Consider the following 23,765-nt stretch of genomic DNA (forward strand, 5'->3'; position numbering starts at 1 on the left):
CTATTTGAGCCTAAATTTGATACCTGCATAAAGCAGGTATCAAATTACTGCACAACTAGTTAAATCGCATTAGTGAACATGTAGACATGCCAATTTCAGAATCCTCCTCCTGGGTTCTAAGGTCCTCCACTAAAATATTTCAATTACAACTACCTAATATCATCTCTACTATATTTTCCTAGTTCCCTTGATACTAAGCTTTTGTTTATTCCTCATCAGCTACCCTCTTCCATGGGACAATGTGAACCTGCCCTCCGTAATCAGATGATTCCCTAACTTTTCAAAGCTCATCTTTTTGTGGCATACATGGTCTTAACAGTCTTCAATACAACAATCAAATCATATTATCTGTGCTTCTACTCACTTCATGTTTATTCCTCAAACTTGGCCATATGGTCTTTCCCAACTACAGCCATCCCAGAACTGAGGATATTATAAGGTATACTATAATCTACTCAGTTTTTTTTTTTGCTATGAGTATTTATATACAATACAGTTTGTGTATTGTATCCTATCAATCTTCTTAGCTAACAGTATAACTTGTCAACTATTATGATAAATTAACCTTGTGGATCTGTAGAATCTGAATTAGACTTTTCATAAGAAGCTAATGTAATTAAAGTATCCATTGACTTCTGGCTCCTTTGAAAATTCCAATCTCTACCTATAAACTTGTAATATTCATTTTTTTTTATCCTTCAACTTAGTCCCAACAAATCCTTCAATTTCTATGACAAAAAAACATAGGTCATTTTTTCCAGTGATAAGCACCTTCCTTCTTCCTTCTATCCCACCTTGTGGAGTTTAACTAAGGCTGTCTTTTTAAAATCTCCTTAAAACTTTGAAAAGTTGAACTGGCTTAATTTTATCCATTGGGTACATACTTCACAGTTTTGCTCACACATGCAAATTGTTTGATTGCTTGGAGTTACTGATTAACCAGTCTGCAGAGCTGATTACCTGATTATCTGAGAGGCCAATCCTTTAGTTTGATTTTGTGGCATTTGACAGTCTGAATAATTTTCTAATTACTTTAAGTTTTCAAGTGATTTTATAAATATAACTGGGAAAGGGGAAAGAGGGTAAGAATCTGTGTAGAGGTAAAGTTTTTCTAGTAATTTTCTTCTTGTGACAGTTGCATGGAATTTTCTTTTTGGTTTACCAAGGTTTAAAAAGTTCCAAAAACTAATAAAAAAATGCTCCTAGACCAAACATCTTGTGAAATCTTTAATGTTATTTACAAAAGTGCACTTCAGATTTTGACTGTGTACAGTTTTAATTTACAGAATCAAGCTCACAGTGTTAATAATGTACCTCTAAATTGCAAACATAAGATGCCTATACATATGCTCCAGGGTGGGGACTAAAGGGGCATTTTAATTTGAGTGGCTCTCAGGAACCACTCTAATTAAAATGCTACAGCATCTCATGTACTCAGTGTCCTACATTTCAAAATGGTTATAGGGGTGCTTAAATTAAAGCTTGTTCAATGAACTTTAGTTAAAGCACTCCCACTGCTACCCTGAAACATGGGACGCTGAATACATGAGACACTGCGGCACACTGGAGCATTCTAATTAGAACACTCCATTAGACTTGATTAATCAAGTCTGCTCTGACACGCTCTAATCAGAACACATTGGAGCATGTGTATAGGCTCCCATAAGTGTTAACTAGTAGATATTTATCTATATGCCAAAAACTAACATTTAATATTTGATGTATATCCATGCCCCTTTATACACACATTCATGAGTCATGCATAACCAATGATGGCACCTAAAATAATTGAATATTTTAAGCAAAATACATTTCACAATACCATATGCAAGGCATTCAGTGACTTACAGAACATTTAAATGTTGTAGATATAATAGATGCTGAAGAGACTTAGACTTACTTGCCACTGAAAAGTTGTTGAGGGGATATGGCAGATCCACATCTTGGGGCTTCTCTTTATATCCTATGAAAGATCCATCCGTCTTCAACAGAAAGTATCTTGGACGCCAGTTTTTTATATATTCTCCTATATGAAAAATAAATATTAATATTAAAGAAGGAAATTAATTATAATGCTGTATAACTGTCCAACAATTCCAAACTGCTTAAATGATTTTCCTCACTTTCAAGAGAAAAATAAAATAAGCTCACAATTAAATCCAAAATCAATTCTGTTTTTATCCAATTTTACACTTCTAAATTTTTTTTGCAATTTATTCCTTCAGTCACTTGACTCTATATGCATATTTTATTATTTTGAATGAATTCTAAAGTTATTAAGATGGAAGGACTTACAACATTCCTACATGATTATTAATTTCAGTAAAAAATTTTGAAGGAAATAAAGAGCTGTCATAATGAAATTTTACCCCTAAACAAATTTTAACTTTCTCCAAAGAACTTTGGCAGACATTACACTTAAGACATGATTAACCAGTTAATCAAATCTTAAATAGTAACCAAGCCACACATTCAGGCAATTGATGATGTGATAAAATGGGAAATAAGCCACAAAATTATTCCACAAAATATATGTAAAATGTTGTGGATGGTTTCCATCACATCCTAAACTGAAGATGTAGCAGGGTCCCCAACATGCAGTCAATGACAAGGGGCTGCTGATTGTGTCCCAGCCCTCAAACTTCACTGAAGCCAGCTGAAGAGTCCAGTGCCATCCTGGGGCTAAAACTGTTCATAATCTCCTGCTCTCCCTGCACTGGCAAGTAGTAATGATGCAACTGAGATATGATTCCCCATCCCAAAATCACGCCTTCTGCCTGCCAAGCATGTGGCAATGCAAAAGGCATCAGTTGCTGGGATCTTATCATGACATTAAATGAATGTGTTCCAGGGGCCCAAGATGAAAAAAAGTAAAACTGCAGTGTTGACTTAATCCTTATAATGATCCTTTGCTGCTTATCTTCTCAATGACAAGGGTATTTTTATACGTTACCTTATCCCCATGGAACAAAGAAACTATATTCAAGGCAACACACAAAAATATTTTGTAAATATATACTTTCCTACAACAGTTCTTTTAAGGTTTCCAATACAACTTTTGGTTACCTTCAAGCAGAATAAAGCATCTTACATCTAAAGAATGTAAGTGTTATGCTTCTCCAATCTGACTCTAAATATCTGCACTCTCACAAGGTGGAAAATTTTTGTCTAAAGTTTATATTTTTGCCCTAAGACTAAATATTTTATGTTTTCAAAACATACAATTCAGACCAAAACATGAAAATAAGGAAAGCACTACATGTGGTGGAACGGATCTTTGGAAAATGAACTTAAAAGTAAATGAACCGAGGCCAGAAACAGAAAGATAAATGGAAGAAGCAAATTATCCAAGGTGGAGACTCAACAAATCATAAGGCTATTACAGCACAGGAAAATATACACAACAAATACATAAAATGACAGCACACAATACTGTATTTTGACATCTATTTGTAACTAAAGCAATCCTAAGATTTGCAACAATGCAAGCAATCTAAGGGCACTGATAGACGTGCACCAATTAACTCCATTAATTTAATCTACAGGAGCGTGGCAATTACTGTGCTCCAGCAGACCCCAGTGTCACGCACATCTGCATCTTCCATGTAAAAAATGGTGGCAGGGGTGCTTTAATTACGCGTTCAAAAAGCTTTACTTAAAGCGCTCCCACTGCCTTTTTTCAGCGCAGGGACACTGATGCATGTTACACTCTGGGTGCTTTAATCAAAGCCACTCTAATTGAAGTGTGCCCCACTCCAGGACCATAAGTGCCTTAAGTGACTTCAATTTTTCTTAGATGTAACTGCTCAGATGATGATCTCCCATATACCCAACTTGCTAATTCTCACACTTCTATCAGTTCTGGATTTCCAGTACTAATGACATAAGCCTCGATCTAGATAATGGCTCTCCTACTTCTAAGCAGCCAGACGCTGCAAAACACATGAGCTACCTGCCATACAGACCCCTCCCACCACAAGGGTTATGCTGACTCCCTGGCCTGCTCAGAGGAGGGGAAGCTCAGACATCCAGGAAGCAGTAGGAGCACTCTGGGCAGCGAGATCCCATGGGCAACATGTTAACTACTCACAAGCTGCCTGTAGCCCATGGGGCTGACCTAGATTTTACGTAACTTCTTTGCAATTATGTCACTGTTCATTTTAAGGAAAACCAAAAAATATGACAATGCAGAATAACTGCTTTGGGCTAGCAACCGCTTTCGCTCAAATGTCAGTACATTACATTACATCGAACAACAGGGCTATGACTTAACAGTGATCTTTAGACTCTAGAAACATATAATGGTTAAATAGTTATACATATATATATTATAATATATAGTGAAAGGAATTAGCAATTTATATTAGTTTCAAAAAAATCTTAAAACAGTGCCATTATTACTGAAAACCTTTTTTTCTAATATGAACTTTGTACTTGTTTAAACACAATAAACAATGAGATAAAGCATGGTCATATTTTGCATTCTAAGCTTACATAATTTTATAAATTAATGAGTAAAGATCCAGTACATTTATATTATAATGAGTAGTCAGACGGAGTTTTCTGTTGTTAACCAGTTTTGGGATGAAACTGGTTAACAACAGGCCCCAATCCAAAAATGCAGTTAAGCATATTTTTGCTGGTAGGTGTTACAAGGCTTCAGCCCTTCTTGATTGGAGCCTTGCTCCCCAGCGATGTTAGGGTGAGATCTGGATTTAGCACCACCAAGATGGTTCGGGTGCTGCTCCTACTTGCCTGCCACATCTTTGATGTTCATTGTTCTTTTTCTTGGGAGGCAGTTCCCTGTAAGTGGCCCGAGGAGATCTCAACCCTGGGTTTCTTCGTGAGGCTCCAACCTCCCCTTCACCCCAACCTCACCACATCCACAGCAAGGGGAGGACTCTGATTTCTGCAGATCTTATGCCAGGATAATCCTGTCTCATCCACATCACCCACCTCCACAGGTCGGGTTGTCTAGGTCGTCACTCCTCCCAAGGCCATCCTTCATCTTTGGACTGTGGCCTGGGCAACTAAACACTCCCCAGTCTGGCGTCAATGGTAACTCAGAAGAAAACTGAACATAAGAGGTCACCCGTCTGCTGATGGGCTCTTGGGATCTCGTCTCCCAGGGGCCTTCAGTCTCACCGAGGACTCCGCCATCCCTCTCTGCCTAGTAGGCGTTTGGAAGGGTTGGCCACCTTATGTTGGGACCCTGCTGGCTCTCTCGGGCAGGCCCCCCTTGGGTCCATGTCCCTTCCCCCTTCGAGCCTGCCTGACCTGTGGCTAGGGTGCTTGGGTCCCACCAGCCAGCACTGCCTGGGTCTCCCATGCTGGGCTCTGTGGTCTCCCACGCCTCCCTCCTGGCAGGGCTGCCTGGGGGTGTCAGTGGCCCCTTGCTGCCCCTCCCCGTCACAGTATCTGGGTCTCCTGTTGGGGTTGTGGCCCTTCTTCTGAGCATCCCAGGGGACTGCTCTCCTCCAGCAGGGCTCCCAGGCATCTCCCTGCTCCTGGGGCTTAAGCTCCCTGTCCAAGCTGCTGGCGTTCTCCGGCAGATGCTCAGCCTCCTTCCCCCGCATCCGGGCTTGTGCTCCCCAACTCTGCAGCCGGTGTCTCCCCACCAGCGTTCCTCTCCCTTCTCCCAGATGCCCACCCCAGCTGTATTCCTGGCTGCCTTCTGAGCAGCCCGTACTTCGCCAAAGCCACATCCCCGGTGTCTGCCAATTCGCAGGCTCAGGCAGCTCCGGAATTGCTGAGCCTGTATCGGAATCTCTCTCCAGCTGCTGTTTATCTTCGCCCCTGCGGTGAGTACCGGGGGGCATCGGAAGAGGGTCTCAGGCAAGCTAGAGGGGTTTTTGCCTCCCCTCTCACAAATATGATCAACTTTCAGTCATAACAGTCAGTGAACTTCTCATGTGATTAAAGAGCAGTAAGGGAATAACTGCTTTTTTCATACTGGGACCATGGTATGAAATAGATATGGAAAATTCACTTGCCTATTCACTAATAACAAATAGGAAGTTTCCTTACAGAATGTTAAGTAATTCATTTTTATAGTACTTAAACTTTGATTTTAAAAAATTCTAGTCTGCTTGCAGAGACTACATTTAGTTAATCAGTACACAGAGACAGGGTTATCTTCCTGGACCTGCAGGTACACAAATGACTGGATAAGCTATAATCAGAAATATAACAGGTAGTCATGTTATTTATGAAACAGGAAACTTAAAGACAGATAGAAAGAAAAGGCTGAAGAAAGACAAAATATCAAGTATTTCTTCCTTTGACCTGGTTTGGAGTAAAGGAAAAGGCATAGCTGTTTGCTCTTCAAGGTACTAAAAAGACAAGGAACCTCCAATTTTTCAAATACCTAATACTCATGTCATCTTCCCGCTGTACTCAGCCTTGGTGAGGTTGCAGCTGGAGTACTGCATTCAATTTTGGGCTCACAATTCAAGAAGGACATGGAGAAACTTGAGAGAGTCCAGAGGAGAGCCACACGCATGATCAGAGGGCAAGAGAACAGGCCTTATGAAGAGAAGCTAAGAGCCATGGGACTCTTCAGCCTGGAAAAGCACAGGGTCAGGGGTGACCTGGTGACAGTCTGTAAGTACATAAGGGATGTGCATCAGGATCTGGGGGAATGCCTGTTCACCAGAGCGCCCCCAAGGGGTGACATGGTCCAACGGTCATAAACTCCTCCAAGACCATTTTAGGTGATGAAAGGAAAAGCTTCTTTACTGTCCGAGACCCAAAGGCCTGGAACAGACTTCCTCCAGAGGTGGCGCAAGCACCTACTCTGGACATTTTTAAGAAACATTTGGACACTTATCTTGCTGGGATCCTTTGACCTTAGCTGGCTTCCTGCCCCTGGGGCAGGGGGCTGGACTCAGTGAACTTCAGAGGTCTCTTCCAGCCCTAATGTCTATGAGTCTCATGTACATATTTCTCATACATACAAGATAGTATACCTAAGGAGGGTCTGAGGATAATGTTCCAATAACAATTCTAACAATTAATGCAGTGGTTCTCAACCAGGGTGCTGCAAGGTCCTCTCAGGGGTGCTGTGACTTAGGTACCACCACTGCCATCAGGTATAAGTGTCCCATGTAGCTGTCGCATTTGCACACTCTTGCCTGCATTAGGGCTCTGATCAGCCTAAACAGGCAGGAGAGCTGGCTGCCTTGTGCTATAGCTCTTCCTGATCCACCACCCACCCTGCTCCTTCTGGAAAGAGAAGAATGTAAGACAGTTCTAACTGTCTGACATCTCTCCGTCTCTGGGGAATGTTATGCAAGGTTGGACAAGGAAGGACTGCAGCACTAGCCAGCTGTCCTGCCTGCTTTAGGCAGAACAGGGAGCCTTCAATTTTGAGTCCTGCTCCATTCACCAGGAGGCCAGCTGAAGGCATTCAATTGCTGTTGCAGTGACATTAGTTACAGATCCAGGAATTCAGTCGGCATACCAAACTCATCAACACACAACTCTACTCAGTAATAAGGGCTATCTGTGGAACTCTGATATCAGCTCCAGTGCAGCGGCTGCCAGTACTTTCAAACATTACTCCTCCCTCTATTCAGTGGGATGCAGCAACATACAGAGACGTACGGAGTATCAATAGTAATCCGGACTTTCCCATCCACAGAGACCTTCAAGATCTCCCAACTCGTCACAATTTCATGAAAACCTTTTTGGACACGAACCAAACACCTCTTATGCCATGATACTGAAGAATCTTAGAGGAAAGCTTGGACAGAAAACACTTTCCCAAATAAACACCTTGGTCATTTTTACCCATGCAAGCACCACAGCGCAAGGCGCTTTGAAAAGTGCCCAGTGCTGCAACATTTACAGTTGTGTAAGTGGCGAAATGTGCATCAGTGCCAAGAAATGGTGGTGGCACACTTTCATACTAAAACACATTGGAGGTGCTTTAGTCCAACAATGCATTGCCGCCATTTTCTGCATGCTGATGTGCATTTCGCCGCTTATACAACCGCACACAGTGCAGCACAGTGCACATCAGCTCGCATGCAAAGCAGACTCAATTAACCAATTAATCAAGTTCGGTCCAAAGTGGCGGATCTCCAGTGCATCGCAGGACGAAAAAGTATGTGTATAAATGCCTCTTGTTTCTGACCCAACAATGCAACAACCAGACTTCAACCTTCCACAGACCATGTGGACAACCCTTAATAGGATACGCACTGGACATGGCCGGTGTGGCCACCTGATGTACAAGAGGCACCTAAAAACCTCACCTGGTTGCGACTGTGGAAATCCTGACCAAACCATGGAGCACGTAATAACATCCTTCCCCAGATACAGATTTGAGAGTGACATCTTGGAGTTACACTCACTTTCCAGCAGGGTATTGGTCTGGTTGGGGAATTTGGAATTAAAACTGACAATAGCTCTTGCTCCTAAAGCCATACAAAAGAAAGAAACAAGGAGTCTTAATGGAGGCAAAAGAGAGCACAGGCTACAGCCTCTCTGGTCTGGCTGTATGGCAGGAATACTGAGACGCTTTACCAGGTCATGGTGGCAGCAATGTTACCCCAACCAAGAGCCACTTAAGTAAGTTAAGGCAGTAGATTTCAGTCTGGAGCTATGCAGTATAACTGATTTCTGTATGAATCTCCTTCAGGCATAGGACATTAAAAAAATTCTGTATTAACTCCCAAGCTACAATCAGCTCTCTATCTAAATAGGCAGAACTGGAGATACATTATCCCAGAACCAGCAAGGATTTTTTTTTGAGTCTGGTCAAAATCACTGTGGCAGTTTTCAGAAAAATAAAAGATTGCACAGTGTGTCTGTGGTTAACTCCTCATTGATGCCTTGTTCTAAATGATTAAAAACCAGAAGCCTAGTCAGACAACGGAGTCCTGAAGTACTATTATTGATTTAAGGCTGGATGATTCAATTATATATTTTGGTCAATCGTGTCCAATTCCCCCTTTCAATGCACGAAAGTTTTTTATGCCTCTTCCCTGCATCTTCTAAGCACTTTCCATGAGAAATGCATGGAACACATTACAATAGTTCAGTGGTACTCAGCTGGGGATACCGCCACATTCAAGAGAGTTCTGACTCTAAAAAGGTTGAGAACCACTGAACTAGAGGCTGCAAAGGTGGTAGGTAGCTTTGGGAAGCGCTTGAGCTTCTATACTAAAGTCAAACAACAATCTGTAAACACTAGGAGAAAACATACTTAGTTAATACAACAAAGTATACAAGTATGTCACACTAAGGTTGAGGTCACCACCCATGTGCCTCCCTGGAAGAAAAGGAAAACATACAAAGATTCCTTAAAATGGTAAACTATGTAGGGAAAATTTTGCATAGCTTAGCTGTCCAAACAGCAACCTACAAGTAGTACTATGCAAAGACACAGGTCCAAATTGTATTAAACAGTTTAATAAACTGAAGTGGTTAACAAAAGAGGTCCCAGTCATGAGCTATAATCATGGGAAATGTCAAGAAGTCCATTGATGTTTTGCAGGATGGTATTGGTACAACCAATGGTTATTTACTGTTGCCCCACAACAGTGGTCTTGATATAAGGGGAGACCTGATGTTATTTTTTAATTACTACTGTTATATTTGGCTGGGATAGGAAGCTGTGGAAACTGTATCTTTAAGAGATATTAGCACGGGCCAACTGCAACGGTTGTTATGTTAAGTAGAGCTCTTTTTATGTGATGCTAATCAGCTAAAAACACAGACAATGCATGAGGCAGGCCTCTGTCAGACTCCCTGTCTCTGAGTGATTATTACTGAACAACACAAATTGTTTTTCATGAGAATAGGGCTATGAACATAGGTAAATTTGCATCCACATAAAAAGTTAGGGTTACTGGGTAAGTCATCAGCCTGGGACAGAGTTCTCCCCAGCTGTGGTCTGTGAACAACTGCTGGATAATCAAGCCCTCTCAGCCAGGCTGTAGCAATCTTAAAGCTTTGATCTCTGTCTTGAGGGCCAAAAAATATGCCCAAGAGAGATCTTGACACTGGGGTGAAGCTCAATGGGACAGTCATATGGATGAAGAGATGGCAGTTAGCCCACTGCTTTCTCATCAAAATCATCTGTCAGATCTAGGTACTTAGCTTGGAGGCAAATCCTTGTGGTAGACCTGGAGAAGACTAATTCGTAAAAGTGAAGCAATGGTACAGGGTCTTCTTTTGAGAAGGCTTAGCCCTTGGATCACAAGCCTGGCAGCAATGCATATACTTTAGCAGTATTTTACTAGCCGTCACTGACTATGGCAGGCCTGCAGCAGCAGAATTATTCCTAGGTTAATCAGGAACTGTAGAACACAGATCAGGTCAAAACATGGGAACTCTCATTACCCCTGGAGAAAGACTTCAAAGGGAGTGTCATGTCCCATGTAACCAAATCTGGATACAGAATGGACCTGTCAACTGCTTCGACCAATTCTAGGGTGGTCTTGAATCATGCTGTTATCTGGTGGTCCCTGGAAAACTTCTGAAGTCCATAATGATCCTGAGAGCCCCAAAGCTAACAAACAATGCCTGGAGGACATCCAACAAGGTGAGATGGCAAAGACACAGGTGGACCTGTAGATGCATAAGGGCTGCTTTGATGCAGCAGATTTCCTGACAATACCGATGGGAATGTGTTAAGAGACAACACTGGGTTCAATCTCAGCTCCTCTACCAAGGCTAGGCCAGGGATGGATCTTCAAAAGGCAAAGTTGAGATAAAATCCCAGGTTCCCATAGTATACACAGAACTCACTGGGGTTGTGCTGGCTCTTGCCTCAATAGAGAGCTGAGTCTGCACTATATCTACTAGAATGGGAATAGCCATTTGTGGCAGTTCAAGCTCCTATTGTCCATAGATACCGCTTCCTTTCTCTTGAGACATTCCTGCAGCTAGTTAGTCTATCTTGATGAGGAGCTTACTGATAATGCTCGACTGCAAGAGGGAAATCAATCTGAACCAGCTCTTTTATCTCATTATTTAGGTTCTGACAGAAATGAGGACTTTGGTCTGCCTTGTTATATGCCATGTCAGATGCCAGATGCTTAAACTCCACAGCATAAGTGGAAACAAGATGCTATCCTTGCCTCGGGGCCCACTGTGCCATTTTTTCTGTGTATCCTCTGACTGGTTTAACTGGGGATTGCAATTCTCAAAGAACAAGGAAGCTCAACCCAGTTAATAGACTGATAACAAGACCTGCCTTATACTGGTCAGTAGTTAACATTTGCTGCTTCAATAGGTGACAGAGATTCAGAACCTCGTGAAATGGGTAGAAAGTACAGCTGAACTTGTTGGATAGTTACCTCAGGTTCCTAACATAACTGGGCTGCCGAAGTCTGCTGAGTGACACTCGGTACCTGAGAGATGGATTTTTGGCCTGAAGATTCTTTAGGACAGTGTCCACTTTGTCCAAGATGAGGATGGACATAAAGGTATATAATCTTGTAATGTCCATGCTCAAACCAAGATAAGCCACATAAGATCTTTCAGGCTCCTGTGACCCCTGCCCACTTCTGCCCAGTCCTGAGAAACCATCTCCTTACACCCTGCTCCTTACATCCTGTATATTGGTAACTCTGTTGTATTAACAAAGTTGACCTACTGATGAAGGCGGCACAGGTCTCACCTGTCCAAGAAATGGCCCAACTCTTCTTAAAGTATGTTTTCTACCTGCACAATCTACTCATAAACATGGCCTCAGATTAGTTCACTTCTTGGTTCAGAAGGGAGCCCCTTAAGGTGCTAGAAATAGAACTCTGCACCTCCTCAGCCAACCATCCCTAGAGAAGCAAACAAGTTGTAGAATCACACAATCATAGAAAAGTAAGGCCGGAAGGGACCTCCAGAGGTCATCTAGTCCAGTGTTTCCTAACCTTTTTCAGCCCAAGGCATACTTACATTAATAAAAAGCGTCCATGGCACACCTGTTAAGGCAGGGATGGGAAAATATGACCCGGGGGATGGATCCGGCCCGTGAGGCCATTCTATCCAGCTCGTGGGGCCCCTAAAAAATGTAGAAAATTAATATTGATCTGTCCTTGGTTCCTGTCAAAAATGACAGGAACCAAGGGCGGTAGGACCCAAGGGAAGCCCAGCAGACTCCCGCAACAGCAAGGCCTGCCTGGCCCTGCCCCGCCCCAGCTGGAAGCCCCAGCAGGGGCTTCTGGCATAGCACCACATGGCTGCCCCGCACCAGAACCACAGGTAAGGAGGGAAGAGTAGGGGAGGACCCCAGGCAGGGAAGGAGCCCAGGGAAAAGCAGCCCGGGGAAAAGTGGCCCCTCCACCAGCCCGTGGCCGGCGCTCCCTGCTGCAGCCACTCACAACCCATGTGGGGCTGTCCTGAACAGGCACAGGCAGCCCCAGGCGGGCTGCGAGCGATTATAGAGCACCGGCCACGGGGTGAGCAAAGGGCCACTTTTCCCCCGCACTCAGCACCAGCTTGTAACCCACCCCTGCTGTGAGCCTGGGCCCCACATCGGCTCCAGGCTCACCCTTCAGGGCTGCACTGTGACAGCAGGAGCTGCGGCCCCCCCACTTGCCATGCTGGGCAGTATTTGCTGCTGCTGCTGCCCACCTGGAGCTTGCGCGCTGGGTAGCCCAGAGACGGCAGTGGCCGGCACGGGACCCAGGCTGGCAGCGAAGGCAGGTTACAAGCTGGTGCAGAGTGTGGGGGAAACGTGGCCTCTTCCCCACCCCATGGCCAGCGCTCTGCACTGCAGCCGGTCGCAGTCCGTGTGGGGCTGCCTGTGCCTGCTTAGGACAGCCTCTCGTAGGCTGTGAGTGGCTGCAGCAGGGAGTGCCGGCCACGGGGCGGGGGAGAGGCTTTTCCCCACGCTCAGCACCAGCTCGTCCCCTTCCAGTGAGCAGGGAGTCAGAACTGCGTGCTGCCCGCCTGTACTGCGGGGTTGGGAGGCACTGGGATTGAACGGGTTCATGGAGCCTACACCAGTGTCTCAGGGCCAGCGCCAGCAGGACCCAGAGCAGCAGGGCAGGGGTACAGGGTCCTGGCCAGCAGGGGCTCTATGGAGCCAGGCCAGCTCCCCGCTCTCCCTGCTGGTTCCGCTGAGCCTGGCTCCTCAGACCCCTGCCAGCCTACGCCCTGCTCTGGGCCCCACTGGTACTGGCCCTGAGACATTGGTCCCAAGATGGTGACCAGGGGGCGGGACACCTATCAAGGGGTGGGGCTACCCACGCAGCCCTCAACAGCTTGCCAAAACTGGGTAAGTGGCCCTCCACCTGAAATAATTGCCCACCCCATTCTCATACCTATTGTAGCTTATTGCCATGGCAAAATTCTATGGCACACCTGTTCATTTCTGACGGCACACTTTTGTGCAGTGTTTCCCAACCAGTGTGCCACGGATCTAGTCCTGTGTTTCTCAATCCATGGGTCACAACCCAAAAGTGGGTCACAAGAATATGTGAAAGGGTTGCAAACAAACTTTAAAAATGGATTCTCCTTTAAAGGAAAAAAGCATAGTAAACTGTGGTTTTTCCCTTGCAGGGTGGCAGAGTTCCAGCCTGCAAGGGGCTGCTTGGGTCCTCCATTCCCTACACATAACCCCCCCGTGCTCCACATACACACCCGTTGTCCAACACGCTGGGGGGCTGAGGGCAGCAAGATGGGAGTGAGGGTCACTGGCAGGGCCAGGGGGCTGTTTTCTACTTAAACTATTTACTGGGTCAGGACTGGCCATCAATGTTTACAAATGGGCCCTGGTAAAAAAAGGTTGAGAAACACTGACCTAGTCTAACCCCCTACCCAAGGCAAGATCATCCCTATCCAAACCATCCCATACAAGTCCTTATCTAACTTATTCCTAAAACTACACAAACGACCCTGTCTCACAACTACAAACCACACTGGCAAAAGACACCAAAAGCACCTTAAGCTGCCACAGGTAAAGCAGGGTCACAACAGTGATCAGTATTCTGCAGCTGGAAGGGCTGCTAAAGAGCACTTGAGAGATCAAAGGAAGAGGGCCACACTGCCTGCTAACAAGGAAGGCAAAATGCCCCTGGTTTCTACCAATCTGACCATGGGGTAAAATTCCTTCATGATCCCAAATGCGGTGGTCAGTCTGCTCCTGAATGGAGAGGCAGGACCCTCTAACTAGAGTTTTAGACCCAGCAGGAGCACTGGCACATCCCCATTGAAATCCCCCCTTCTAAGGAAAGCAAACCCAGCCCCACAACGGGAAGGGAAAAAATCCTTCCCAGACCCATATGGCAATGAGCAAAGTCCAGAAACAAGGAGGAATAAATACCCTTTATTCTGATCTACAACCTTGGGACAACAAGCATAGCTCCACATATCACATCAGCTTCTTAGACAGGCAGAACTCTTCTTTCTATATCTCCTTCATAAATTTATTCCACTTCATTGAATCTTCTTTCATAACTAAACCAGTTGTGAAGCTCTGCTTCATTCTCCAGCTGCTGAGCATGGTCCTCTCCAATACCCACCTGGCTTTATGTAAAAGAGCTCTTCTTATCTCCCAACAATCTGTTTGTTGCCCTTTACAGAGTGCTCTAGACCTAGCTACTCCTAGATCACCCCAGTGAATGCTTATGCAATCTCCTCTTGAAAACCTCCAATGACTGAGATTCCACAGCTTTCCAGGGCAGTCTATCCTACTGACTCACTGTTCTAACTGTGAATAAGTTTTGCCTGATCTCCATGATAAAGTGATAATCCAAGTCAGTCAGGACCTAGAATGTTACTTCAGATGCTCCCAGAATTTTCACCCAGACAACTGGGTGTCCCTACTTGTATTGGCCGTGTCTCAAAAATAACTATCTACACTCCTCTACAAACAGACTCTCCTATTCTAATTTCAGTTTCCACTTCACAAAGTTTCTTCTGTCCCCATTACTGCTGATCACCTACAGGGTTTCCCCAAGGCTCAGGAAGAACTGAGGGGGCACTTCAATAAAGTTAAAAGGGACTACAAGAAATATGTGGAAGGAGCCAACAGGAGGAATAAGGTCTGGTTGTCAATCCAGATCCTGAAGTCCACTAAAGTAGATCTTCATTATGTTTGTTCGTTCCCAATCCTGGAACAAACAAAATCTGGTGATTATAAACGTCAGGTTCCCTTCACCACGAGGAGACATACTGCTTTTTATGTCTCCCTGACAGAACTGTAAACGGATAACCTATTCCCTGAATCAATCTACTCCACCTCCTCCATGGTAATCATCTACAACCAAGAAGAATGTTGTACAGCAAATCCACAAGCCCAACAGGACCTGGGGAAAGATTATACAACCTGACTGACCAAGCGGATTACAGTTTTAAGGACTATCCCTGAGAACTGGTGTAAAACCGGGAATTCCACTAGAATTATTCTGATTCTCAAGGTATCCAACATGTGCACATAAGAGGTGGGATGCTGCCAAGAGTTACTGGACTAGTACCAGTCAGCCTGAGCCAAAATCCTTCCCAGCTGAGACCTGTTAACAGCTGCCAGACAAGCAAGACCTCTGGGCTGGACTGTGGTAGCCAGAGGTGCAGACACACTCAGTAGGATTGGCCAGTAGGAGCACCACCTCTTTGTTGGCTGACACTGAAGCCTGAAGCCGTTGCTCCAAGTCTGTCTTCAGACCTCCATTACATATCCAATTCTTATCGTTAGCTCCTAACTCTTTGGCTCACATTGTATCTTCACTAGTAATCATCAGCTGGCACCTTTGTTCCTGAACCTCAACTTATATCCAGTTTCCAAAACCTGACCCTAACCATTGGATAACACTACCATTAGCCAGTCTATTACATACACTGTTATCATCTGAAAATTCAATACCAGCCATGGTAAGCGCATCACCAGGTCAAGCTATACAAAGCCAATCTCCAATAAATCAAACTAGCCCCAATCAAAAATCTGAAATTAGAAAATTGATTTGTTTCAAAATGTTTAGAATGAACTTCACAAAATGTTTTACCAACCTAATTGATTCTATGGCATTTCAGAAGCAAATAAGCAATATCCTCCCTCATATAAATTTCAAGAAATGTTTAGCAATGATCAATCCATGACAATGTTTTGTCAACAATTAGCAAAAACTATTGCTGTACCTCTCTATGTTTGAGTCTTGAAGGATTTCATAAAGCACATTCCCTATGTTGCTTATATGTATCAATACCAAAGTTTTTCCTTTTCTTGTATGCTTATAGTCATATCTAGATGCAAAACATGCTATCTATAAATAATATTTAATACACAACTGCTTCTCAAGTCTCATGCAGTATGGTTCTTTATTTCTGCAGGGCTATAATGAATGAATCCTAGCATGGTTTTTTTTTTGTTTTTCAAGATGCACTGAAAGGTGTGTTTTTTCTTGAAATGATCATTACCCTGAAACAAAATTGAGCCAGGTAAAAGGATTGGGAAAAAAGTGAATAAATGTATAGGGTAACCTTTGCTTATTTTTAATTACAATGGATGAACAACAGTAACTGCATTTTAAAAATCAGAAGAAAAACAAATTACATTAACTGACAATTCATTTAATTGCTGAAACAGCTTGAGGTTTAACTATTTGCACACTAGATGTTCTCTTTTAAACCTAACTGTGCTCCTTCTATATAACCTCTCCATATAGTCTTTTCTGTTTGAAGAGGTTGGCTCTTAACATAAATACTTGAAGTTAATAAAAACTGGTCATAGTAAAACTATACTGTTTAGAATAGAACATAGGCTTATCAAATACCTTAAAGATAAAAGAACTGCAAAAGACTTGCATCTGTAAGTTCATATATTCCAGTAGTAAGATCAGGATGAGGGATTTGAAGAGAAAGAGAGAAGTCCACATAAAATAACCAAAAGCAAAGACATTCTGACAATTTAATAAAATATAGTCTTTGAGGTAGCTAAAATAGCAGTAGTTTTGCCATAGAGAATTATTCAGTTTGTACCCAGCTTCCTGCTGGGTTAATGTAAGCTAAATTATTATTTTGCTTAAATTTACGCCCTTCTAAATTGAAAAACAAGTTCTCTTAGAATCTGTTTACTAGACTGTAAGAAGAGGTCCCTAATTTTACACATTGCACTAAAGAAAACCAAGCAATTCATGCATCATTTTAATTCTGGTCAAAGTTTTTACAGCTATTAAAGAACAATGCAGCTACAATTACAAAGAACATTAATTTAGTAGCCTAGGAGTTTATTTAATCTTTTTGGTTACTAGAACATATTTCTACAACGTGCCTCCAAAATTCAAGATGGAACCACAAATTCTGAGCCACACAAAAAATAAGTCTAATCTTTGACACAGATAAAATAAGACGTTGAGGTTGCAATATAAGAAAAAAAAGTCACAATGATAAAGTTTCAAAAGATTCTTCACTTGGCATTCTTTTGTGATTATCATTACCTAAGGTATTATTGAATACAACAGCTAAAAGTTTGAATTTGAAAAGACTACATTTTTTTCAGGCAGCTGGCAGTGCCCTGCCTTCAGGGTATTTTAGAAATGAATCTGTGCAGGTGATATAATGCTTGTAGGTCTGGTACCGATTTGCAAAGCTCAGTTAGGAGAAGTTTTCAATGGGTTCCAGAAAAACACTTCAGCCTGCTCATGCTCAGCTAAATTAATCACTTAAGGTCAATTGTTTTTAAATTCATGGAAAGATTCAATTTAATTCTCTTTTTAAACAGGATTCACCTAACATTGTGGTAGCCATTACTATTGACAGCCATTAGTAATCTTAAAAATATAAAAACTCGGTGTTCCTTTTGAGATTTACTAATTAAAAATATCAAAATAATCTTAAAACACAAAAAACAAAAAAAACAAACAAACCCCTCCTGCAAAAACATTCTGTGGCATATTAGTCATTTTACAGCAGGTAATTTAACCAATTTTACAGTGTAGAATTTGATACTTTTGAATATGTAAAGTGTTTCTGGAGGTGTCAGAGAAACATTTTTAAGACACAGAGCTGACAGGCAGTAGAAGCCTTTGAGTTCAGTAACTTGCTTCCCTAAAAGGAGCAACAGCTGCCACACAGACACAAGTGAGATAAAAAACCTAGCAAGCAAAGAACACCAAAAATCTGCCTCATATTTCCTCATCAATTTATCAAAAAGGTCTTAAAAGAAAAAATGTGTATTTTTTCTTTTTTACTTTGTTTTTAAAGGGAGAAGGATACATTTTTGTTTTGTTTAAATTAGACTATAATCTCTTTCAGGTGAAGCTAAGTAAACAGAAGGACAAAAAAACAGTGCATTATAACAGCAAAGTCTAAGAAAACAGGTCATACAAAAATGATCTGTCTTAGAAAAAACAAGGCTAACCACATGCACATTTATCTTTAAAATGGAACAGTATTATGAAGGCTGCCAGGTCAAGCAAGATATAAAAAGTATTGCTTCTAGTTTTAAAATTGAATTTACTTACCTTGGCCCTCTGAGGGCAGTATTACCTAACACATCATTAGAAGCATCCAAAGTGAATTTTTACCTATGACAGCAGTTACCATTAAATTTAAAATTTTTTTTTTAACATTTTTGCTTTGGGGTGATTTTATGGTATATGGAAATTGCAATGTAGTGTGAAGCAATTGTAAAAAAAAAAAAAAGATTTTTTTTAAAAAGCATATCGTCATTTAGCATCAAGTATATCCTGCTCAATATAATGGAAAATGACAGCAATGATTCAGTGTTATATATACAAAGTTTTGAAGGAACCAGCTTGCATCCCACAAAAAAAATAATAATGTCAAGTGAATTTTCTCAACTTGCATTATTTTTTAAAACATGCCATAGTATGCATCATACCTTATATATATATATCTCCTTAAAGGATTTAGAACCAGTTTAAAGAGAGTAAAAATTCAACAGTAATTTTTTAATATTATCCATTTTCTTTAATATAGAAGACAGACCATACTTATATGAAAGTGTAATATTGTTAAGTATATGATAATAATACTATTAATAGTAGTATTAGCATTAATAATACTATATTTTGAGTACAACTGTATTAAGAATTGAAAATTGCATTTGCCTAGTCACCAGCAACAAATAGGAAGCACTCTTCATAACTGTGGATGGGATATATACAATCAATTAATGAAAGCTGAACAGTTACATATAAAAGTTCTTAGTCTGGGAATAAAGATAAATTAAAATTGAATATAAAATGATCTGGTGTGTATTCCTGAGACTACAGAATTTCCAGTAACCCTAATGTCTTCCATTTCATGACAAAGCAGCAGCATAGTGCAATTAATAAGATGGTCAGTTTAACTACTAATATTTTAAATCATGTGGGCAAAAAGTGTGAATTTTTTTGTTTAATTTCATAATGATAAGTTATGCTATAAGTAGAAGCGAGAACGGTACACTCTATACATTGCTACATTTACTTACACACCAGAAGCACCTTTTTTCCTCAAAATCAGCCTTTCAAAAATGGGATGCATGTCTGAAGTGGAGAACCTGATTTCTCTTGGCTAGAATAGAAGCTGGGAAGAACAGAAGCATGCTGACACTGTGCTCTAATGGCTACCATTCCTCTCTGGCCCCAGGAAGCAGAAGGAGCAGAGTCCTGTGTTATCCCTCTCTCAGCGGCTAATGAATCTCTAGTATTGTCTGAGCACTGTAATTTGTGCTTGAAGCAGCACTTGAGCTGGCCCAGGGCAAGTGAGCTGCTGCATGCAGTCTGTAGTACCCTGATGTGTTTGGAAACAACACATTATTTATAGGAATTCATATAAAGAACTATTATTGAAAAGAGTAATAGTCTTGCTATTGTCCTTACAAGGAGCTGTGGCCCAGTCTTGTTGCCGTCCACTATAGCAGGAAGTTCCTGCTGCCTCTCCTGGACTGTCTCTTGGGATACCATACTTCCTGCATACTCTGGTTTCTCTTCAGATTGTATAAATCTTTCACTTTTTACTAACAATTCCCTAGACACTTTATGTTTCTAGGAGGGCTTACTCTAAGTCATACAGTCAGCCACAAGTCTTGGAAAAATCTTTTGTAACATTCTGCCTTCCAAAAACAAGGGGGCGTGAGACGTGTGACAAAATACAGTACATTTAAAGGATCCTAGGGTAGATACTGCAGCAAGGAAGAACTAAAAGATGCATTTACATATGCTTCATGTGTGGGGAGAGGCACTTTAATTAAAGCGGCTCTTGGGAGCTGCTCCAATTAAAGCACCAGCAGCATCTTGTATATTTCAACATCCTGTACTTCAAAATGACAGGGGCACTTTAACTAAAGCTCATTCAACAAACTTTAGTCAAAGGGCCCCTGCCGCCATTCTGAAGCATGGGGACGCCGAATACATGAGATGCCAAGGCTGCTGGAGCACGCTAATTAGCATGTAATTGCAGCATGCCAGAGCAGGCGTCCCACATGTCTACAGGCACCCAAAGAGAAGAGAAGGCAGAAACATTGCCTTACCAATAGGAAGTATATGAGAATCAAAAATAAAAAGGAAAATCCTACTACTAGTAACAATTTAAACCAAATATGGAGTCACAGGCAAAACAGTCCTCCAACTGACATTTTTAGCAAGGGCCTTATTGATATAGGCCATATGCTTATATCCATATTTTTATTGTTATTGTTGTTCTTGTTCTTATTATACATCCTGGGGAATTATGCAATTATGCACCTGCGCAATTTTGCTGATAAAAGGTATGACTGCACATAATTGCACAATTTTACATAATTTAGCTGCAGCAAGCTCTGTGCCTCCATGATGTGGAGGCACAGAGCTGTGCAACTGAACAACTGGGTAAGTGGGGAGCTCCTACCTGCAGGTGGAGGAGGGTGGACATGGAGTTTATCGGTGGGTATACACCACATGCCACTAGGAAGGGCCAGCCAGCCAGCTCAGTGCCTCCTCATGGGGCTTCCAGCACTCCAGCAGGAAGCCTCAGGTGGTGGCACAGAGCCCATCTGGCCCAATGGCATATGACACCATGCTTCCATGTCCAGTTTTCCGTTAAAGGCACACAGCCTGCCCAGCCCTACAGCACACAGCTCCTTGCAGCGCCACAAGTCCCACATGCTGGCACAGAGCCACCCAACAACAAACCCCACACACCCCGCCAAACCCTTTCACAAGCCACCCACAAACCGCACATCCACTCACAACCCCACATTCTCCCATATCCACTCCCCCTACAAACCCACACACATACCCCACACCCCTTCATACACACACCCACACCCATTCATAAACAATGAACCCACCCACACCCCTTTACAATACCCCCACCTGTCCACAAGCCCCATATATTCCCATACCCACATCCACCCACAAACCCCACAGACACACCACAACACCTTCACAAATCACCCCCACACATACACCCTACACCCACTCACCAACCATACAAACCTGCATATATTTTTTAAAAAGGTTCAAATAGTGTTATGTTTAACTTGTAAAAAATAAAAGTAATTACTTTTGCATAATTTTGAGTTTTTCTGCACATAATTCCCTGGTGTGTATTATTATTATGATAATCCTCAGTTTGAGGGTTGGTGGCCTGATAAACCAAATATTCTGTACAGCTCTCTAAGAAAAAAGGTGGTCCTCCAGCTAGTGAGAAACTGGTAAAATGTCCAACTCCTTTCACTAACTATCTCCTGCTGGCAGAGCAGAGAACCTCACCACTCCTTGTATTAAGATAAATACTTGCTGACATCATTAGAATTCAGATCAGTTGCAACAAAAGGCTCCTGTCATTACACAGAGGAAAAAAACACAAGTATATAAGCTGATTTCAAGAAGATCCACATATCTGTTTACATCTTTCAGGGTCTTTTTAAATATCTGAGTTTTTTGTTTTAGGACATATACCTATTTGTACTTTTTGTTCCCAGCATATTAGGAACAAGGGGCAAAATTCTTTCACAGAATACCATATCAAATGGAATCTTCTGTTTACTTCTTGGTTAATTTTAAACAAAATTAGAATTGAGTTATTGGAAAGAGTACACAAATGCATTTAATAGTGGTATCTACCTTTGTTTATACTGAGTTTTTAAAAGCACTTTTTTAAAATGGGAACCTAAACCACCTACACAAAATTACTGATACACACATCACACGTTGCACTTTATCAACCTGAACATGCATAAAAATATGCAAGTACTTTTAAAAATTCAGGTCATATATATTAAGGGTTAGTATAAAATATCCTGGCCAAGTAGGGAACTGACCTTTTCCATGTCCAGTTTGAAGTACAAGGAAGAAAAACTTGCCAATCTAAACATCCCTCTAATTTCCCCTCCACTTTTGAAGGATCAGGATTAGAATAACAAATAAATGTAACAATAGTACTTGATATTAACACATGTTGCCTGGAATACCACAAATCTATACTATATGACAATCATTGAATTAAAAAGTAGACCAATACTTTCTTTTTCTGACTGTTAAATCTGTTTAAGAATGAAAACCAGGATCCTGACCCTGCAAACAGTTAATGAGACTACTCTCACATGTCTACAATTACTCCCCAGCATAATTTTTACTAGGATTAGAACCCAAACTGAAAAGGTATGTAGCTGCTTGTCAAAGAGGCTTTATGATTTTTAGTAATATTTAATGCACTTATAGTAGTTGCTCCCAAACAAATTATGATGTAATATCTGCCTCCAACTTTTTTTATACCACTGAGATAATTTAGCAAGTGCAGAATACAATTTCAACATTTAAATTTTAAGAAAGGCTTATATTAGAACCAATTGAATAATACTCGCTAGGCAATTACTTTTTTCAAATTCTGCCGTTTTTCTTTTTGCTTCATCAATAATTTGATGTTATTTTTTGCTTCATCAAAAACTACTAAACCCATTACATTGTTTGTAAAACTTTTCAGTATTTGAAAATATTTGAAGAATACAACAAGTAACAATCTAAGATTTATGCTGAAAGAAATGACCACCCGAAGTCATTAATGAGTTCAATACACATATTCAATCAAAATGAGACAAATGTCAAAACTCTGCACATGTGGCAGGTTTGAACTAAATGTTCTAATAATATACATTACATATTTCTTTTAACTTTTATCAGAATTTAACCAGTTCTAATTTACATACAAAAACAGCCTGGGACATTTCATTACTTATGAAACACCAGGCTAACTTAAATTTTTATTCAGCTGGAGGGGAGGGGTTCTTTGCTGGTTTTTTGGGGGGAGGGGTTGGAGGGATTAATAAATAATCAAAATTATGCAATGTACCTTTTTATACCTAAGATACATAGCTAAACAAAAGCAACCTCTTTACCTTATAGAAAAATACTATGTATCCTGCATAATTTGTGAATAATCATCTATACATAGATGGAGATACGCATTTGCCAAAACATGAGATGAAAAAAGATCTTTAAATAAATTCCACTGCTGATAGTCTTGCAAAGAAATATACTGAAATATTTATGTTAAAATAACTGTTTAATTGCAGGAAATTCTTGATGGCAAAGAGTAATACATTGCTGCCTGAGCAACCATTCCTACATTGTCTATAATTTTAATATCTAGATCATCCTGATTACATATACTCATTTCTCTTGAGACAAGTAAACCTAAACATTATCATTATATTAAAAGATGCTAACCTGAAATACTAATGTCCTTTTTGTAATACTAACTTAATCGTGTCTAGAAATGAACTTCTATTCAAAATCCCTTTCTCTAAATAAACATTTACAAATTTCTTTGCACTACACAAGAATGATGCTGATTAGTTAGTGTTTTCACTCCAGTTCAGTAATAAGCCT

The 23,765-nt window shown here is 41.3% G+C and overlaps 1 protein-coding gene across 3 annotated transcripts in view; it reads right to left on the minus strand.

Moving 5' to 3' along the window:
* Positions 1 to 23,765, minus strand: part of AKT3 (AKT serine/threonine kinase 3) — a 275,223-nt gene that overhangs the window by 134,001 nt on the left and 117,457 nt on the right. For all 3 annotated transcript variants that reach the window (XR_009456103.1, XM_059715991.1, XM_059715995.1), the window contains one exon: positions 1,901 to 2,026. Coding sequence is in view for 2 of the 3 variants with exons in the window: in XM_059715991.1 (XP_059571974.1) it covers positions 1,901 to 2,026 (126 nt within the window). In the remaining variant the exon portion in view is untranslated. The remainder of the gene's footprint in view (positions 1 to 1,900; positions 2,027 to 23,765) is intronic.

This window comes from Alligator mississippiensis, chromosome 1 (assembly GCF_030867095.1).
Source record: "Alligator mississippiensis isolate rAllMis1 chromosome 1, rAllMis1, whole genome shotgun sequence".
Lineage (NCBI taxonomy): Eukaryota > Metazoa > Chordata > Crocodylia > Alligatoridae > Alligator > Alligator mississippiensis.